This window comes from Chiloscyllium punctatum, chromosome 45 (genome assembly GCF_047496795.1).
Source record: "Chiloscyllium punctatum isolate Juve2018m chromosome 45, sChiPun1.3, whole genome shotgun sequence".
NCBI classification, from domain to species: domain Eukaryota; kingdom Metazoa; phylum Chordata; class Chondrichthyes; order Orectolobiformes; family Hemiscylliidae; genus Chiloscyllium; species Chiloscyllium punctatum.
The window spans coordinates 55,876,461-55,894,925 of NC_092783.1; the positions used below are offsets into that span (position 1 = coordinate 55,876,461).

At 46.3% G+C, this 18,465-nt stretch overlaps 1 protein-coding gene across 6 annotated transcripts in view; it reads right to left on the minus strand.

Annotated features, from left to right (window-relative positions):
* Nucleotides 1-857: 857 nt before the first annotated feature.
* Nucleotides 858-18,465, minus strand: part of LOC140467453 (leucine-rich repeat neuronal protein 1-like) — a 234,095-nt gene continuing 216,487 nt past the window's right edge. For 5 of the 6 annotated variants that reach the window (XM_072563824.1, XM_072563822.1, XM_072563825.1 and 2 more), the window contains one exon: nt 858-4,378. In XM_072563824.1, the coding sequence (XP_072419925.1) occupies nt 1,950-4,088 (2,139 nt within the window). In that variant the 5' untranslated portion in view covers nt 4,089-4,378 and the 3' untranslated portion in view covers nt 858-1,949. Of the gene's footprint in view, nt 4,379-15,698; nt 15,854-18,465 lie in introns of those variants that run through there. The other variant, XM_072563826.1, reaches the window with a different exon arrangement.

Sequence of the window (18,465 nt, forward strand, 5' to 3'; positions counted from 1 at the left end):
CCTCCAATTCCGGCCTCTTGACCATCTCTAAGGTCCCATTGATCCACCATTGGCAGCCATGCATTCAGCTGCCTGGACACTGTGCACTGAACTTCCCTCATTAACCCTTTTGCCTTTTTAGTTCTTCTTTTAAAATGCTGTTCAAAATCTCTTCAGCCAAGTGTTTCTGCCTTCATCATGTGCATTCAGACGTGTTCTATATCAGAACATTCAGAAACAAATTAACCTTTGAAGCCGATGACAACTCAGCTGTTTATTCACACCAGTCATGTTTCACTCGATTGAATGATTTAGAGTCTTGGAGATATACATTACGGAAACAGACCCTTTGGTCCTATTTATCCATGCCAACCAGATATCCTGAATTAATCTAGCCCCATTTGCCAGCACTTGGTCCATATCCCTCTAACTTCCCAAGTTGGGCAGCAATTGCTGATTGTGTTAGGATACAGTGTTTTGTTTTTGCAAATTTTGTTCATGATTACAGCACCAAATTTTAAGACTTCTGTCCTGAAGCTCTGCTTATCCGATGGAAATGCAGGCTGCTGCTGTGGCAGAATAACCTATCTCAATTTTCTTTGTACTTCTTGGTGAGAAAGGGAAAGCCCTGCTGGTGTGATTGCTCCTGATTACCGGCCAGTACATCTGCCTACATACTCCAGTTTCTCTTGTGGAAATTGTTGTGCACGATAGTGAATTTTCACTTGGCTGTGATACCCCTAAGGTGGAACAACTGTGCTTATTTGGAAAGCACACTGTTGAGATGAGACTGTAAATTGTACCTGCTGTCAAGGATTCTGTATGAACTTTTGGAAAGTGAGATGATAAAGTTGGGAAAAAAAAACAAATGGGCAATATTAACATTACTCGTTGGTGTTTAATTTGCAGGACTGCCGTTAGAGCAAAATCAGGAGACATGTAAAAGCTGCATTGCACTCGATCCCATCAATTTACATTGCCCCCAAAGTTCCCCACATAAAAGAACCAAAACCTTTCAGTATATCCTCCCTCAGACTTGTTTGTTCCAGTCGATGAGTAGCTTCACAATGACCAGATACTCTCAGGAGATCATCTTCACCTGGAATGGTGCTGAACAACATAACAGATGGACGAGTTTGAAAAGAAAGAGTTGGGACAAGTTTCACTTGCAACTTTCCTTTACATTGTTGTTTATTCAGAAAATACTGCAAACAAAAAGAATTGCCCCGTGGGTCCTTTGTGTTTCCGCCCGTTGTTCATTTTTGCCCAGTAATGGTCCGCGGTACCAGAAATCTACAGAAAATTAGTTTGGTCAATGGTGCAGTGATAGAAAAGACTAGCATTGCCTGAAAACTGCAAAATCCCTTTGCGGTCCTGAAAGGGGCCACATCATCCGAGCAATGGAAAGGGCGGAGGGAGGGAGGGGCTCAAACACAGAGTGTGGCGTCACTATCTGAACCTAGAAAAATATGCGCATACTTTCCTGTATAAAATTGTTGTTAACCGAATCAGGGTTTCCATTCAGATCTTCAAGTGGCCTGGCTGGAAAAAAAAGACAGTAGATTCTCTATCAACATGGTCACAAACGTTTTACATAAGAGATTGGATACATTTCTGAACAGCAAGATCCCATTTTTTTTTTTGTTTTAATCTTTCCCAGATTCCTATATATGTCTCTTATAAACAGAGTTCATAACCAGTACAGAACGAACACATGGACATCAGTTGGACAGAGAAGGGAGTTTTCTACCAGGAGGGAGTTTACTGCTACAAGAACTGTTACCCTCTTACTGTTACCATCTAAAAAAACTCGACAGGATCCAGAATCCCTTTTTTAAATTTCTTCACTTCAGCAGACAGAGGTGCGATAAGTCGCTTTCTTGATTTAGTTTGCCTGTTCATCTGGACAGTGATAGGAGGCCTGTCTATTATTGTCTTGGTCTGTGGAGCTTTTTCACAATGAGATTGCTTCAGTTACCCTCACAACAACTGGCAGGAGAGGGCCCCAGTGGGGTGGACTGAACTTCCACCGCTATAGTTTTGCCCAAGTTGTTAGTGGCTTCCCAGTGCTTGAGGAAAGGAGGGTAAATCCCATTCATTGAGGCTGGCAAGTTCTTTTGTACACACGTTGCCAGAGATCGCTGCTTCACCTGGACTCTCTGCCCTGTAGACATGAGCCCACGAAGGGACAAGACACTTGCAGCCACAAACAAGACACAAACAGTCAAGGTGATTAGGGACTGTACTCTTATCTCGCTGGTGCCAGTGGCTAAGTTGGCTTCTTTGGTCCTGATCCTGATGCAGGATATCTTATTGTGGAGCTGGACGTATGATACATGCACACACAATGCATATTCAGTGAATGGCTCCAGATGAGTAAGGTTATATTTGTGAACACCTGCTGGAACTCGAGCTGTGAAGACAGAATTCAAGCTGCTATTGCTCGTTGTACTTGACCACGTGACGTTTGATGCTATTATATTCGAGGTGATAATCCATGACAGCAAGATGTGGTGTGCCTCCACTTCTGGTGCATACAGCTGGATGCTCTCATTATCGTCTGGATAGAATCCGCTCACCCTGACGGTCACACTTTTCGTGTCTGCGCCAACCAGATTGTGGGCCACACACGTGTACAGCCCAGCCTCGTTGATAGTGATGTTGAACATCTCCAGAGTGCCTTCGGGCTGCACTCTGTATTTGTCTGACGTGCTGTCGGCCTGAAGTCTATCACCAGACGGCGTAACCCAGTAGATCTCAGGGTCTGGCTCAGCAAAAGCCCGACAGTGAAGGGAAAGTGAGTCAGAGACTGCGGTGTCAAGGTGCGAGGGGAAAGTTTCGGTAGAAATGAGAGGAAGACATCGGTCGGTCATCTCTCTGAATGGAACATCTCTCAGGTTTTGACTTTTAAACTCTGGAGGGTCCATGCAAAAGGTTGACTGCGGCTCGATGAAGCGAATGTGGTTTTCGTTGGTGTTCACCCAGCGAATGACACAGTCACATCTGATGGGGTTGCTGTGAATGCTAATCTCTTGGAGTTTGGAAAGGGACTCAATGGTCTTTCTGTATAAGGCACTCAGAGCATTATTGTTCAGCATGAGGGTTTCCATTTGAGGAACAAGGCGAAACGCACTCGGGTGAATGTAGGAAAGTTTCGGGTTGTTGGTCACCTCCAGTTTGGTCAACTCTGGGAGGTTGTCCAGAGCAAACTTGTCGATGGAGATTAACTCCTCCATATTGTTAATGCCCAACTCCTTGAGATGTAGCATATCTGTGAAATCCCCCTGCTGGATCCTTTGGATTGGATTCTTATTCAAATCCAAAAACTTAAGATCTGGAACTTTCCGGAGGGCCATCTTTGGAACCTTAGGCAATTTGTTATCGTAAAAAGAAATGCTTTCTAAATTCTCCAGACCCTCGAAGGCATGGTCTGAGATTTCCTTCAGGCTCATTCCACTCAATACGAGGCTTCTTAGATTGATGAGAGACTTAAAGTTCATGTTCTGGATCGTTTCTACTGCATTCTCGCCAATCGTGAGGATTTCCAGACTGGGAATCGGCTCGAACCACTCACTCCCAATGGTCCTCAGCTTGTTGGAGTTGAGGTGGAGCCTAAGGAGACTTTCAAGACCAGAGAAGGCTGTGGGGGATATGGTGATGAGTTGGTTGTGGTTCAAGTACAGCTCTTGAAGGCTGGTGAGGCCGGAGAAACAGCCTGCTGAAAGTTCAGTCAACTGGTTCTCTTCCAAATGGAGGACCAGGAGATTCAACATGTTCTTCAAAGTGAAGTCTTCAATCCTGGAGAAACTGTTCTGGGAAAGATCCAGCTCTGTCAGGTTCACCAGGTGCTCCAGCTCTTCTGGTTTGATCTTTGCGATCCTGTTACTCTGCAGTAATAGTGTCTGTGTTTCTTCGGGCAGGTTTGCGGGAACTTGAGTCATTAAAAAATCATTGCAGTCCACTGTTGGAGCCTCCCTGTACATAGACCTTGGCGTGAACCAAGGCTTAACTTCACAAACACACACATCTGGACATTTGACATGCCAAGGGATGGCTTGAGTTAATGTAACAGCTGCCAAACTGATAAACATGTATTCCTTCAGCAACATGTTTCTTCCAATGATGAAGCTGCTATCCAATGTTCGAGAGTCCTTCAAGGTGCTGTTCGTGTAAAATGATACAGGATACCCAAATGCAGATATCTTAAATGTCAAGAGGGCATTTTAATGTGTGCAGAAAACAACAGAGGTTATTCCAGCTTTAGGATGTCATCCACACTACATGGTCAAATGACATCTCACTCCATTAGCTGAGGATTTCTGGCACTGCTTCATTCAGGATTTGAAGAAAACAAGTTGCCTGTGCTTAAGTGATCGGTAATTGCCTCCAACGCCTGATCCTGTAACAGAATAATGGACGCTGTTAGGAAAAGGTTCACTGCTTGCTAAAATATGATAAATTCAAGAATTAATAAACAAACAGAGGGAATATTAGTAATCGACACTCTGTAGGGGCTACTGGTGCAATTCCTGAAGAAATGCTAATTAACAATCTTTGTTTATGCTTGCTTGGAAGATCGAGGGCATAGGTTTAGGGTGAGAGGGGAAAAATTTAAAAGGTAGCTGAGGGGCCATTTTTTTATGCAGAATGTGGTGCATGTATGGAATTAGATGCCAGAGGAAGTGGTGGAGGCTGGTACAATTACAACATTTAAAAGGCATCTGGATGGGTATATGATGAATAGGGAGGGTTTAGAGGAATATGGGCCAAGTGCTGGCAAATGGGACTAGATTAATTTCGGATATCTGGTTGGCATGGGCGAGTTGGAACGAAGGGTCTGTTTCCCTGCTGTACATCTCTAAGACTCTATGTAACTTCTCCCATGGAAAGGAGTGTGAACAGTCGAATCGTTTTAAAGAGAGCCTCCAAGATAAAGCAGCACACTTGATCATCACCCCATCCATCAGTTTAAGCATTGACTCTCTCCATCACCAACACTTAGTAGCACCAGTGTGTATTATCTAGAAGACACACTGCAGAAATTCACAAAGGGTCCTCCATCAGGCTTCCACTTAGTCACTTCCACTTAGAAAGAACAAGGGCAGCAGATACATGGGAACACCAACCCCTGCAAATTCCCCTGCAAGCCACTCGCTATCCAACTGGAAATATATTGCCATTCTTTCACCGTCATTCTTTCATCTCCACAATGACATTGTGGCTGTACTAGCATCATAAGCACTACAACAAATCAAGAAGGCGGCCTATTGCCACCTTATCGAGAGCGATGAGGGCTGGGCAATATACGCTGGCCCGTACAGCAACACTCACATCCCATAAATGAATAAGAAAGAAAGGCGCTACCAGTGCATTATGCATTTGTTTATGAACCTTGCCATCAGGAAAGTAGTCCTGGGAAATGTCATTCTCATAACTTCACTGTTAAGGGTTGAGGAAAATCTCATTAATGATAGGACCATGGGTGGCCATTCATCCTCCTGCATCATTCGCTTGTGTAATGACTGACCTGTACCTTATCTTCATCCTGTCACCTTTGTTTAGTAACTGTTCATATCCTTCACAATCAAAGACCTTTCCATTTTACATTTCCACCTGACCATGAGCCTGAACAGTACGTTGGGGCAGGGAGTTTAAAATTCCCACTGCACTGTGAGGCGATGCCCAGGAAAATGGGTTTTCCATCCCGTCCACATCACCAAACACTGAAAAATCTCCCAGGTTTTAATATTCCAGACGCATTTAGTCTTCTTCAGGAATTCAAGAGAGCATCGAATGATTGTTTGGACAGAAATAGTCAGAGTCATAGACCCATACAGCAAGGAAACAGATGCTTCGGTCCAACCAGTCCATGTGAACATAATCACAAACTAAACTAGTCCCACCTGCCTGTTCCTGACCCATATCCCTCCAAACCTTTCCTATTCATTTGTCCATCCAAATGTCTTTTAGACATTGTAATTAGAGTCGACAGTCATAGAGATGTACAGCATGGAAACAGAACCTTCGGTCTAACCCGCCCATTCCGACCAGATATTCAAACCCAATCTAGTCCCACCTGCCAGCACCTGGCCTGTATCCCTTCAAACCCTTCCTATTCATATACCCATCCAAATGCCTCTTAAATGTTGCATTTGTACCAGCCTCCACCACATCCTCTGGCAGCTCATTCCATGCACGTACCACGCTCTGCGTGAAAAAGTTGCCCCTTAGGTCTCTTTTATTTCTTTTCCCTCTCACCCTAAACCTATGCCCTCTAGTTCTGGACTCCCCGACCCCAGGGAAAAGATTATTTATCCTATCCATGCCCCTCATAATTTTGTAAACCTCTATAAGGTCACCCCTCAGCCTCCAACGTTCCAGGGAAAACAGTCCCAGCCTGTTCAGCCTCTCCCTGTAGCTCAGATCCTCCAACCTTGGCAACATCCTTGTAAATCTTTTCTGAATCCTTTCAAGTTTCACAACATCTTTCTGATAGGAAGGAGACCAGAATTGCATGCAATATTCCAACAGTGGCCTAACAATGTCCTGTACAGCCGCAACATGACATCCCAACTCCTGTACTCAATACTCTGACCAATAAAGGAAAACATACCTTACGCCTTCTTCACTATCCTATCTACCTGCGACACCACTTTCAAGGAGCTATGAACCTGCACTCCAAGGTCTCTCTGTTCAGCAACACTCCCTAGGATCTTACCATTTAGTGTATAAGTCCTGATAAGATTTGCTTTCCCAAAATGCAGCACCTCGCATTTATTTGAATTAAACTCCATCTGCCACTTCTCAGCCCATTGGCCCATCTGGTCCAGATCCTGTTGTAATCTGAGGTAACCTTATTCGCTGTCCACTACACCTCCAATTTTGGTGTCATCTACAGATTTACTAACTGTACCTCTTATGCTCGCATCCAAATCATTTATGTAAATGACAAAAAGTAGAGGGCTCAGCACCGATCCTTGTGGCACTTCACTGGTCACAGGCCTCCAGTCTGAAAAACAACCCTCTACCACCACCCTCTGTCTTCTACCTTTGAGCCTGTTCTGTATCCAAATGGCTAGTTCTCCCTGTATTCCATGAGATCCAACCTTGCTAATCAGCCTCCCATGCGGAACCTTGTTGAATGCCTTACTGGAGTCCATATAGATCACATCTACTGCTCTGCCTTCATCAATCTTCTTTGTTACTTCATTAAAAAACTCAATCAAGTTTGTGAGACATGATTTCCCACGCACAAAGCCATGTTGACTATCCCGAATCAGTCCTTGCCTTTCCAAATACATGTACATCCTGTCCCTCAGGATTCCCTCCAACAACCTGCCCATCATCGAGGTTAGCCTCACTGGTCTATAGTTCCCTGGCTTGTCTTTACCGCCCTTCTTAAACAGTGGCACAACGTTTGCCAACCTCCAGTCTTCCAGCACCTCACCTGTGACTATCAATGATACAAATATCTCAGCAAGAGGCCCAGCAATCACTTCTCTAGCTTCCCACAGAGTTCTCGGGTACACCTGAATCAGGTCCTGGGGAATTATCCACCTTTACCTGTCTCAAGACATCCAGCACTTCCTCCTCTGTAATCTGGGCATTTTGCAAGATGTCACCATCTATTTCTCTACAGTCTATATCTTCCATATCCATATCCCCCACTTCCGCAGGAGGTTCATTCCTTACTCAAACCACTCGCTGTGTAAAATCATTATGTCTTTTTTAATCTCTCTCCTCTTACCTTAAAAATGTCCCCTCTAGCCTTGAAAGCTCCCATCCTAGGGAAAAGATACCTCCCATTAACTCTTTCAAACCCTCATTATTTCATAAACTTCTGTCAGGTCACTTCTCAACCTCCTATACTCCAGTGGGGGGTGGGGGGTCGGGGGAAGGCAGGAGATTGGCACCAAGTAATAGAGACAGTGCAAACATTATGGGCTGAACGGCTTCCTTCTGCACCGTAACAGTTCTGTGATTCCCTCCTGCCCATCAACAGATTCAAGTCACTCCATCCCTCCCTGGTGGGTGTGGGAGGCCAATATCAATCGAACAACATGGTCTACCCTTTCCACTACTGGGTTGTCTGGCCACTTTCTAAGACCCTCACAGCAAATCTCTCAAACCAGACATCCTTCAGCCAATCCGACAGCACCATCAGACAGCAGGGAGCAACTCGTTTCTAGAAGCATGAAGATGTTAGTTTCTGCAGCAAAGGGTCCTGAAAAGTGGCTGGAAACAAATTAAGTAGTTAATATTCAAAAGAGGATTGTATCAGCACTTGAAGGTGAAAAGTTAATGACGGGTTGATGGAGAAAGCAGAGGGGAGTGACACTGGGAAGCTGTACCAACGGGTCAGCATTGACACAAGGGGCTGAGCGGTCATCTTCCGTGTTCTATCATTGTCCAGTTCTTAGAAGCATCAATAGAACAAGTCCTGCAAGCTAAGCTCAATATCTACCCAATGTAGTTATAAAGGAGGCTTTATTTTGATTTTCCTATTCACCCACCTTAAACCAGATCATGACTATGCAGTCATTGCTACTGCAATGGACTTCTCTGCCCTTCGATGTTTAAATTCCATCAATTCTTGTCATCATCTGAGATTAGAGCCCAGTGATTGTTTCTGAATATCACATAGTTTTCACATTGCCACGTACTATAATTACCTCAAACCTGTTTTTGTGCCATTAAAATAGAAGAATACGTATTCGGTCTACCCTTTTATTCTGTAAGGGTTTCATTTCCTATCAACATTCACTTATGTTCTTGTCAATCGTGAGGTACAGATTCATCAAAGAGATACTCCTGAGGAGTTGGAGACATGCATTATACCAAGTACAGTAAATCTCAGTGTTCAGAAGAGAAGCTACAACTGTATATCTTTACAATCTGCAACTACCCAAGGTACAGTTTCCAATGTTCCTTCTTCCCTTATCTAGCCCAAATAGACCATTCTTCAAATGTTCAGAATGACTTGTTAAAACTTCGTCACTTGCGGGTGGTAAGCACCAATGGGTGGGCCAGCATTTTATTGCCTGTCCCTATTTTCCCCTTGAGAAGGTGGTGGTGAGCTGCCTTCTTGAACCACTGCAGTCCATGTGCTGTGAGCTGACCCACAAATGCCCTTAGCAAGGGAATCCCAGGATTTTGATCCAACAACAGTGAAGGAACAGTAATATATTTCCAAGTCAGGATGGTGAGTGGCTTGGAGTGGAGCTTGCAGATTATGCTGTTCCCATATATCTGCTGCCTTTGCCCTTCTAGGTGGTAGTGGTTTTGGGTTTGGAAGGTGCTGTGCTGAGGGTCTTTGATGAATTTCTGCAGTACATCTTGTGGGTAGTACACACTGCTGCTACTGAGCATCAGTGGTGCAGAGGGTGGATGCTTGTGGATGTGGTGTCAATCAAGCAGGCTGCTTTGACCTGGATGGTGTCAAGCTTCTTGAGTATTGATGGAACTGTGTCTATCCAGGCAAGTGAGGAGTATTCCATCGTACTCCTGACTTGTGCCTTGTTGATGATGGGCATGCTTTGGGGAGGCATGAGATTATTTATTCACTGCCTAACGAAGTAATCCTAACCTCTGACCTGCTCTTGTAGCCACTGTGGTGAGTCTAGTTAAGTTTCTGGTCAATGGTAACCCCAAAGATGTTGAGAGGGGAGACAAAGTCTTTTCCCTGAGGTGGGATATTTCCATGCTGTACATTTCCATGACTCCATGACTCGGTGTTGGTAACACCATTGAATGTCAAGGGGTGGTGATTAGATTGTCTCATTTTGGAAACAAAAAAAGTCACAGGAAAAGCTCAGCAGGTCTGGCAGCATCTGTGGAGAGAAACCAAACTTAATATTTTGGGTCCAGTGATCCTTCCTTGGCACTGAAGGTAGCTCGGAAAATGTTGGTTCATGTGCAGAGGATAGGGACCCTATTGTAGTGCCCATTACAACAAATATAACCAGTACAAACAAAGGGAAGTTCAAATATACTAACTGATGGTCCTTCTTTAGCCAATACTTAGTCTCAAGCACCCTCAACTATTCTTGTGCCCTCTCAAGTGGGATGTAAAAACATATTACATAGGAGCAGGAGGTGCTCATTCAGCTCCCTGAGCCTGTGCTGCCAGTCAATAGGATCATGGATGATCTGAAATATACATAGAGGATGCTGGAGAAACTTAGCAGGCCTGGCAGCATCTGTGGAGAGAGAAACAGACTTAACATTTCAAGTCTGGTATGACTCTTCCCACTGTTGCTGCCATACCTGCTGAGTTTCTCCAACATTCTTTGTGTTTGTTTCAGATTGCCAGCATCTGCCACATTTTGCCTTTGTACATGACTGATCTGATGTTGCCTTAACTCTAATTTCCAGCCTCGACCCCACAACTCTTTATGCCCTTGTCAATCAAAAACCTGTCCATCCCAGCCTTGAATGTATTCAATGACTCAGCCTCCTGTCCTCACTGGGGGAATGAATTCCAAACAGCATCGACTCTCGCTGAGATGAAATTTTTCCTCATCCCCATTTTAAATGGGCAACACCTTATCTTGAAATGATGTTCCCCAGTGCTAGATCCTCCCATGTGGACAGATGTCCTACTCCACAGGTTTGAGTTCAAAAATCTAGACTGAAATACCTGTGCAGCACTGAGGCAGTGCAACACTGTTGGGAGTGCTTCTTTTCAGATTAGATTTCAAACTGAGGCCTGTTGAGTTGATTTTAAATGCTCCCCAGCACCATTTTAAAGAAGGGCACAAGAATTATCTCTGGTGTCCTAGCCAATAGATATCTCTCAATCAACATTGCAATGAATGGGTTATCTGGTCATAAAAATGTTGGTGCGTGTTGGAGTTTGCTATGCACAAGTTGGCCACCACCTTTCCTACAACAGTGACTGTGCTTCAAAAAGAACATTGGTTGTCAAGCAATTTGGAACATCTTGAACGATGCTATACAAATATGAATCGTTTTTACCCATCTTTCATAGAGTCATAGTCATAGAGTCATACAGCACAGAAACAGACCCTTTGGCACAATTAGACCATGCAGACCATATTCCCAAACTAATCTAGTTCCATTTGCCTGCACTTGGCCCATATCCCTCCAAACCTTTCCTATTCATGAACTTATCCAAATGTCTTTTAAACATTGTAACTGTACCTAAATCCACTGCTTCCTCTGGACACTCAATTCACACATGAACCACTCTCATACAAGAAAATGCCCCTCATGTCTTTGTTAAAATAATTCTCCTCTCACCTTGAAAATATACCCCAAAACCTTGAAATACCCCACCATAGGGAAAAGACACCTGCCATTCCCCTAATCTATGCCCGTCATCATTTTATAAACCTCTATGAGGTCACCCCTCAATCTCCTACACTCCAGTGAAACAAGTCCCATCCTATCCAGCCTCTCCTTATGACTCAAATCCTCCATTCCCAGCAACATCCTGGTAAATCTCTCTGAACTCTCTTCAGTTTAATAACATCCTTCCTATAACAGGGCGAACAGAACTGGACACAGTATTCCAGAAGTGCTCAGGAAATCTCTTTTATTGTCAACAAAGTTCAGGCACATTCTGTCTGATGTTCCACATTCGTCGCCTAACTACATAGGACAGATCATCTGTGTCACCTTGCTGTGTATAAATTGGTTGCTGGGTTTCTTACATTACAGTAGTAACTGTGTTTCGATGGCTGTTACATGATTTGGGAGGTCCAGAGGTCATGAAATGCCCCATAACTATGCAAGTCTTTCCCTGGTGTCAAAATTGTTGATAGATCTACAGATCTTAAAGGGGCATCATCTTGGACTCTCACCATTGCAGCTGGTGGAATTTAAAAATTTGTGGGGTTCAGACACCAAGTGGAGTTGAGACCACAATCAGATCAAGTGAGATCTCACTGAATGATGGAGAGGGGCTGAATAGCCTGTGCCTGCTCCTTTCATCCCAAATATAGTTGTTTTGGTATATCTGGAAGGGTTGGAGGGGAGTAAAGCTCCATTGTCATTGCGACAACATCACCTGTAAACTGAGTGTGTGATGCATCTGAATATCTGGGGACCACTAGGAAGAGCACACACACACACACAAATGGAAGTCAATGCCTCAGTCATTGTGCCAATGTTGATCACTATATGAGGAATCGCGGAGTGTCTGTGCACACGCACAGACATGCTGCTTCGAGGGAATATTTGCCTTAACACTCAGCACAGGATACACTGGGATTGTTATGGGACAGGATGCTGCAGCGCTGGACACTAGTGGGGAATGGAAGGAGTGCCAGCTGCGTTTATAATCTGAAAGTGATTTGAAATGGTTTGAAATACAATAGCGCATTCATTGCATATGTTGGATTGCCTTGCACAGAGTGACATTGAATCGACATTAATGTATCTGCTTGTGACCACCACGGCCCACTTCCTCTTCCCTTCACCTCTCCCTATCAGCATCATTATTGAGTAAGGGGAGTTGTACCTCTACTCTAGCCATTACTACTGAGTATGTGTGAAGGAAACTCTGTCATACCATCTATGCTACTTAACTCGGTGATCTGCCTGTATTGCTCATAAGACAAAGCCTTTCACTGTGCCTCAGTACATGTGACAATAAATTCAATTCAATTACTGAACATATATGCTCACTTTTCCATCGTAGCAAAGTGTAGCGCATGTTTGGCTCTTACTCTGAATGCACCAATCTTTGGAGAATGGTCTGATGATTCCTGGCCTTAACCATTGAGTAGCATCTGAAAGGATTAATACATTTTCTCCAGTCTCCAATTTAAAAGTAGGTTAGTTTCCAATTACCCAAATTTCTGTGAGCCAAAATTCATCCTGAAGGTCTGTACTTTAAAGGAAGTTGAATTTTTATAGGGGAAAGGTCACATCTCCCAGGAAGAGCTCATCCTGTTATTTGACCTTCCATGCTACTGGGACTCCTCACAGATTACCGTAGTCTGTGTTTAATTATATATGCTATTGCTGTAGCTTTACCCTAGTTTTTCTCTCGTTGTTTGCAATTCTGTATAAAACTGACTTGCTTGGATTCCTCCTAGTAGAGTTATAGAATTCATAGAGTTGTACAGCACGGAAACAAGCCCTTCGGTCCAACTCGTCCATGTTGACCAAATATCCTAACCTAATCTAGTCCCATTTGCCAGCACTTGGCCCATATCCCTCTAAACTCTTCAAATTCATATACCCATCCAGAGAAGGGGAGAAGCAAGTGGGAAGAAAATGCAGCGAGAATGCGAAGGCACAGTGTGCAGTTAAAGACACAGGTCCAGGCGAATGCTAAGAGTTTGTGAATCCATTCAGTATTCTAACAACAGTAGGGTAGAAACTGTTTTGAAACCAGCTGATGCGGGTGTTCAGGCTTCTGTACCTTCTCCCCGATGGTAGAGGTTGTAGAGGAACATTGCCAGGGTGGAATGTATCTTTGAGAATGCTGGTGGCCTTTCCTTGACAGCAGGCCTGAGGGAGATGGATTCTATAGATGGGAGGTTGGCCTTTGTGCTGGTCCAGGTCAAGTTCACCACTCTCTGTAACTGTCTTCAATCTTGAATGGTACAGGTACAGTTCCCATCACCAGGTAGTGATACATCCAGACAGAATGCTCTCGATGGCGCACCTATAAAAGTTGGCAAGGTATGCACCGTCATGCCAAATTTCCTCAGCTGCCTGAGGAAGAAGAGACGTTGTTGGGCCTTTGTAACCAGTGCGTCCACATGAAGGGTCCAAGAAAGCTTGTTGTGGATGACCACTCCCAGGAGCTTAATACTCTCCACTCGTTCCACCTCTGTGCTGTTAATGTGTAGAGGGGCATGAGTAATATCCCGCCGAAAGTCAATAATGAGTTCCTTGGTTTTGCCAGCATTGAGAGCTCGGTTGTTCTCGGTGCACCATTTTTCCAGATCTTCCGCCTCCTGTTTGTAGTCTGTTTCATCGCCATGTGAAATTCGACTGACTATTGTGGTGTCATCAGCGAACTTGTAAATGGCATTAGTCCAGTATTTGGTGACGCAGTCATGGGCATACAGTGAGTACAGGAGAGGGCTCCAGCGTTGAGTGTTAGTGAGGATGAATTATTGTCCCCAGTCTTCACCGATTGTGGCCTGTGGGTCAGGAAACTGATGGTCCAGTTGCAGAGAGTGGGGCTTAGTCTGAGATCACTAAGTTTAGTAATCAGTCTCGATAATTCTTAATCATTATGATGCTTTATTAGGCATGACTGCTTGTCAAGCCTTAGGTATCTAACAGTTACAAGACACTGAAAATACATCAGCCCTCATATTGCATGGGCCCTCCCATCTCTGACAAGCCAGAAACTGGAAGCAATGCATTCAAGGAAGTGCCAAAGAAGGCAATATTGAGCCACCACAGAGAATTCCAGGCAGTGGTTTGCTCTTTCAGATTGTAATTACAGAGAAAGAAAGCAGCACACAAACCCTTCATTTACTCAAATGTCAAACTCTGGACATTCCTAAGCTAACGCACTGGGGACACTGTTCCTGGAAACCCAGTTGTCTCTTTTAAGGAGATCAGTTCTGTCTTGAACAAGATAAAGAAGAAGTAAAGTCATCTACTAATTGCATAGAACCTGCCCAGGAGATGCAGGAACAGCAAACTGCACTGACAGTTCCTCCCAGAGGGGTTAGTCAGATCACTGCCAGGAAGCAAGATTCAATCCAAAATGAAAGGAAATTAAAACTCACAGGTTTCCACAGCCAGTCAAGTGGCCACAGAATCAAGATCTTCAATTGTGCAAGGAGGTGGTATCAGATTTCAAAATAAATTTAATACGATTGAAGCTTCAGGCAGAGTGGATGGTTCCAAAGCAGCGCAGGCAGAAGTGAATTGTACTGAATAATTCTTTGCCATCACGTACAGAGAACATGAACACGAGTGTGACATGCTCGGCGAAATATTTCAACCCTCAGAAAAGGCCCATCAGAAGAAATACAACAAGAACTAATAAGATCAAGCCAAAGAGAAAGTTCTTTCAATCCAAGTGGACCATAGACATGCACAAACTGTTGTATTGGTGGTAGCTGGAGGCTGGAAGAGAAACCCATCAGCAAGGCAAGAAAACACGAAAGAGTTTATTCAAACAAAGCCTATGAAACCAGATTGTCAAGCTCATGGAAACATGGAATTCCTTCGAAAAGTTTAAAGTTAAATTAGATTGGCTTAGATTCCCTATAGTATGGAAACAGGCCCTTTGGCCCAACAAGTCCACACCGACCCTCCGATGAGTGACCCACCCAGACCCAACCCCCTAACCTGTATTTACCCCTGACTAATGCACCTAACACTATGGACAATTTAGCACGGCCAATTCACCTGATGTGCGCGTCTTTGGAGCAAACTGGAGCAACGAGAACGCTATAGAATTAGTACAGACTGCACACACACAACTTGGGTGCGGGGAAAAATATAACCACTACCGCAGTTAGGTGGTAGTGTGGGGGTAGGGAAAAGATAGAATTAGTACATATAACTGTGTCAGTGTGACTCCCAAATCAAATATTCAGCTGTTAGCAGTTAAACAGCACAGTCAAGCCTAAAATGAGAAGCTTGCAGAAGAATTCCAAAGTTCTTGCACTCACACAACTGGCACTTCCACCCAAGTAACACAGTGGAGAAATGCAGGATAGAAAACTTTTTTGTTGCAGAGATATTCACAACTCCAAAACATAGTGAATAAGTACCTTTAGTCCCTCGGTAAGGCCTGAAATTGCCTGCAGAAGGAAGTTGTTCTTTGAAGTGGCTTTGAAAATCAGAATACTACACAGGAGTTTCCTATTGGTCCTGTTTGGACATTTATTCTGTTATTCAGATGATAGAGTCCTACATTCTCATGGAGATCCTGAGATGCCTTGGCTGCATGTCGGTGCCTCAAGGTGCAAGGTTTGAAGTGATATTCTACCTGCAGAAAAATACATCAGTCGGAGCAGAAATCACAACTGGTCAGACAGCATCTGCAGAGAGCAAACTAATGCTTCCAGTCCAGACAAGGTGGAGGCAGAGTAAGAAACTCCAGTTGGAGCTCCTCTGCTTGCCAGTTCCTTCTCCTTCTCCTTTTTTTCCTTCTCTTTGCAGTATTCTTTTCTTCCACTGACCCTACTTTTAACTGGAGAATGGAGCTGAGGGAGACAGGTCATGACCGGGACCCAGGCAGGAGCTGAGAATGTGGACTGAGTTAGTGCAGCAGCCACAGAGCGAGCACGGGCTGAATGGAGGACTGAGTCCTAGAGTGATGGCAGCAGGGTCAGCACGGACTGGGGCCGAATGGCGGACTGCGTCCGAGAGTGATAGCAGCAGGGTCAGCACGGACTGGGGCCAAATGGCGGACTGAGTCCCAGAGTGACGGGAGCAGGTTCAGCACAATTGGGACCGAATGGCGGAATGAGTCCCAGACTGACGGCAGCAGGGTCGGCACGGAGTGGGGCCGAATGGTGGATGGAGTCCCAGAGTGATGGCAGCAGGGTGAGCACGGACTGGGGCCGAATGGCGGACTGAGTCCCAGAGTGACGGCAGCAGGTATGCACAGATTGAAGCAGAATCCCAGACTGAATCCCAGAGTGATGGCAGCAGGGTCACGACAGACTGGGGCCAAATGTCGGACTGAGTCCCAGAGTGACGGCAGCAGGGTTAGTAGTGACTGGGGCTGAATGGCGGACTGAGACCCAGAGTGAGGAAGCAGGGTGAGCAGGGACTGGGGCCGAATGGTGGACGGAGTCCCAGAGTGACGGCAGCAGGGCCAGCACGGACTGGGGCCGAATGGCAGACTGAGTCCTAGAGTGATAGCAGCAGGGTCGGCACGGAGTGGGGCCGAATGGTGGACGGAGTCCCAGAGACATGGCAGCAGGGTGAGCACGGACTGGGGCCGAATGGCGGACTGAGTCCCAGAGTGACGGCAGCAGGGTCAGCGCAGACTGGGGCCGAATGGGGCACTGAGTCCAGGAGTGATGGCAGCAGGTATGCACAGATTGAAGCAGAATCCCGGACTGAATCCCAGAGTGATGGCAGCAGGGTCACGACAGACTGGGGCCAAATGTTGGACTGAGTCCCAGAGTGATGGCAGCAGCGTTAGTAGTGACTGGGGCCGAATGGCGGACTGAGACCCAGAGTGAGGAAGCAGGGTGAGCAGGGACTGGGACCGAATGGTGGACTGAGTCCCAGAGTGATGGCAGCTGGTCCAGCACGGACTGGGCCGAATGGTGGATTGAGTCCCAGAGTGACGGCAGCAGGGTCAGCACAGATTGGGGCCGAATGGCGGACTGAGTCCCAGTGTGATAGCAGCAGGGTCGGCACGGAGTGGGGCCGAACGGTGGACGGAGTCCCAGAGTGATGGTAGCAGGGTGAGCACGGACTGGGGCCGAATGGCGGACTGAGTCCCAGAGTGACGGCAGCAGGGTCAGCACAGACTGGGGCCGAATGGGGGACTGAGTCCAGGAGTGATGGCAGCAGGTATGCACAGATTGAAGCAGAATCCCGGACTGAATCCCAGAGTGATGGCAGCAGGGTCACGACAGACTGGGGCCAAATGTTGGACTGAGTCCCAGAGTGACGGCAGCAGGGTCAGTAGTGACTGGGGCCGAATGGCGGACTGAGACCCAGAGTGAGGAAGCAGGGTGAGCAGGGACTGGGACCGAATGGTGGACTGAGTCCCAGAGTGATGGCAGCTGGTCCAGCACGGACTGGGCCGAATGGCGGATTGAGTCCCAGAGTGACGGCAGCAGGGTCAGCACAGATTGAAGCAGAATCCCGGACTGAATCCCAGGGTGACGGCAGTAGCGTGAGCACAGAGTGGGGCCGAGTGGCGGACTGAGTCCCAGAGTGACGGCAGCAGGGTGAGCACAGACTGGGGCCGAATGGCTGACTGAGTCCCAGAGTGACGGTTGCAGGGTGAGCATGAACTGGACCGAATGGCAGACGGAGTTCCAGAGTGACAGCAGCAGGGTCAGCACATACTGGGGCAGAATGGTGGACTGAGTCCAGGAGTGATGGCAGCAGGGTCAGCACAGACTTGGGCCGAATGGCGGATGAGTCCCAGAGTGACGGTAGCAGGGTGAGCACGGACTGGGCCGAATGGTGGACTGAGTCCCAGAGTGACGGCAGCAGGGTCAGCACGATTGGGGCCGAATGGGGGACTGAGTCCCAGAGACATGGCAGCAGGGTGAGCACGGACTGGGGCCGAATGGCGGACTGAGTCCCAGAGTGACGGCAGCAGGGTCAGTGCAGACTGGGGCCGAATGGGGGACTGAGTCCAGGAGTGATGGCAGCAGGTCTGCACAGATTGAAGCAGAATCCCGGACTGAATCCCAGGGTGACGGCAGCAGGGTGAGCACAGAGTGGGGCCGAGTGGCGGACTGAATCCCAGAGTGATGGCAGCAGGGTCTGGCGCCGAATGGCGGACTGAGACCCAGACTGATGGCAGCAGGGTCAGCACTGATTGGGGCCAAATAGCACACT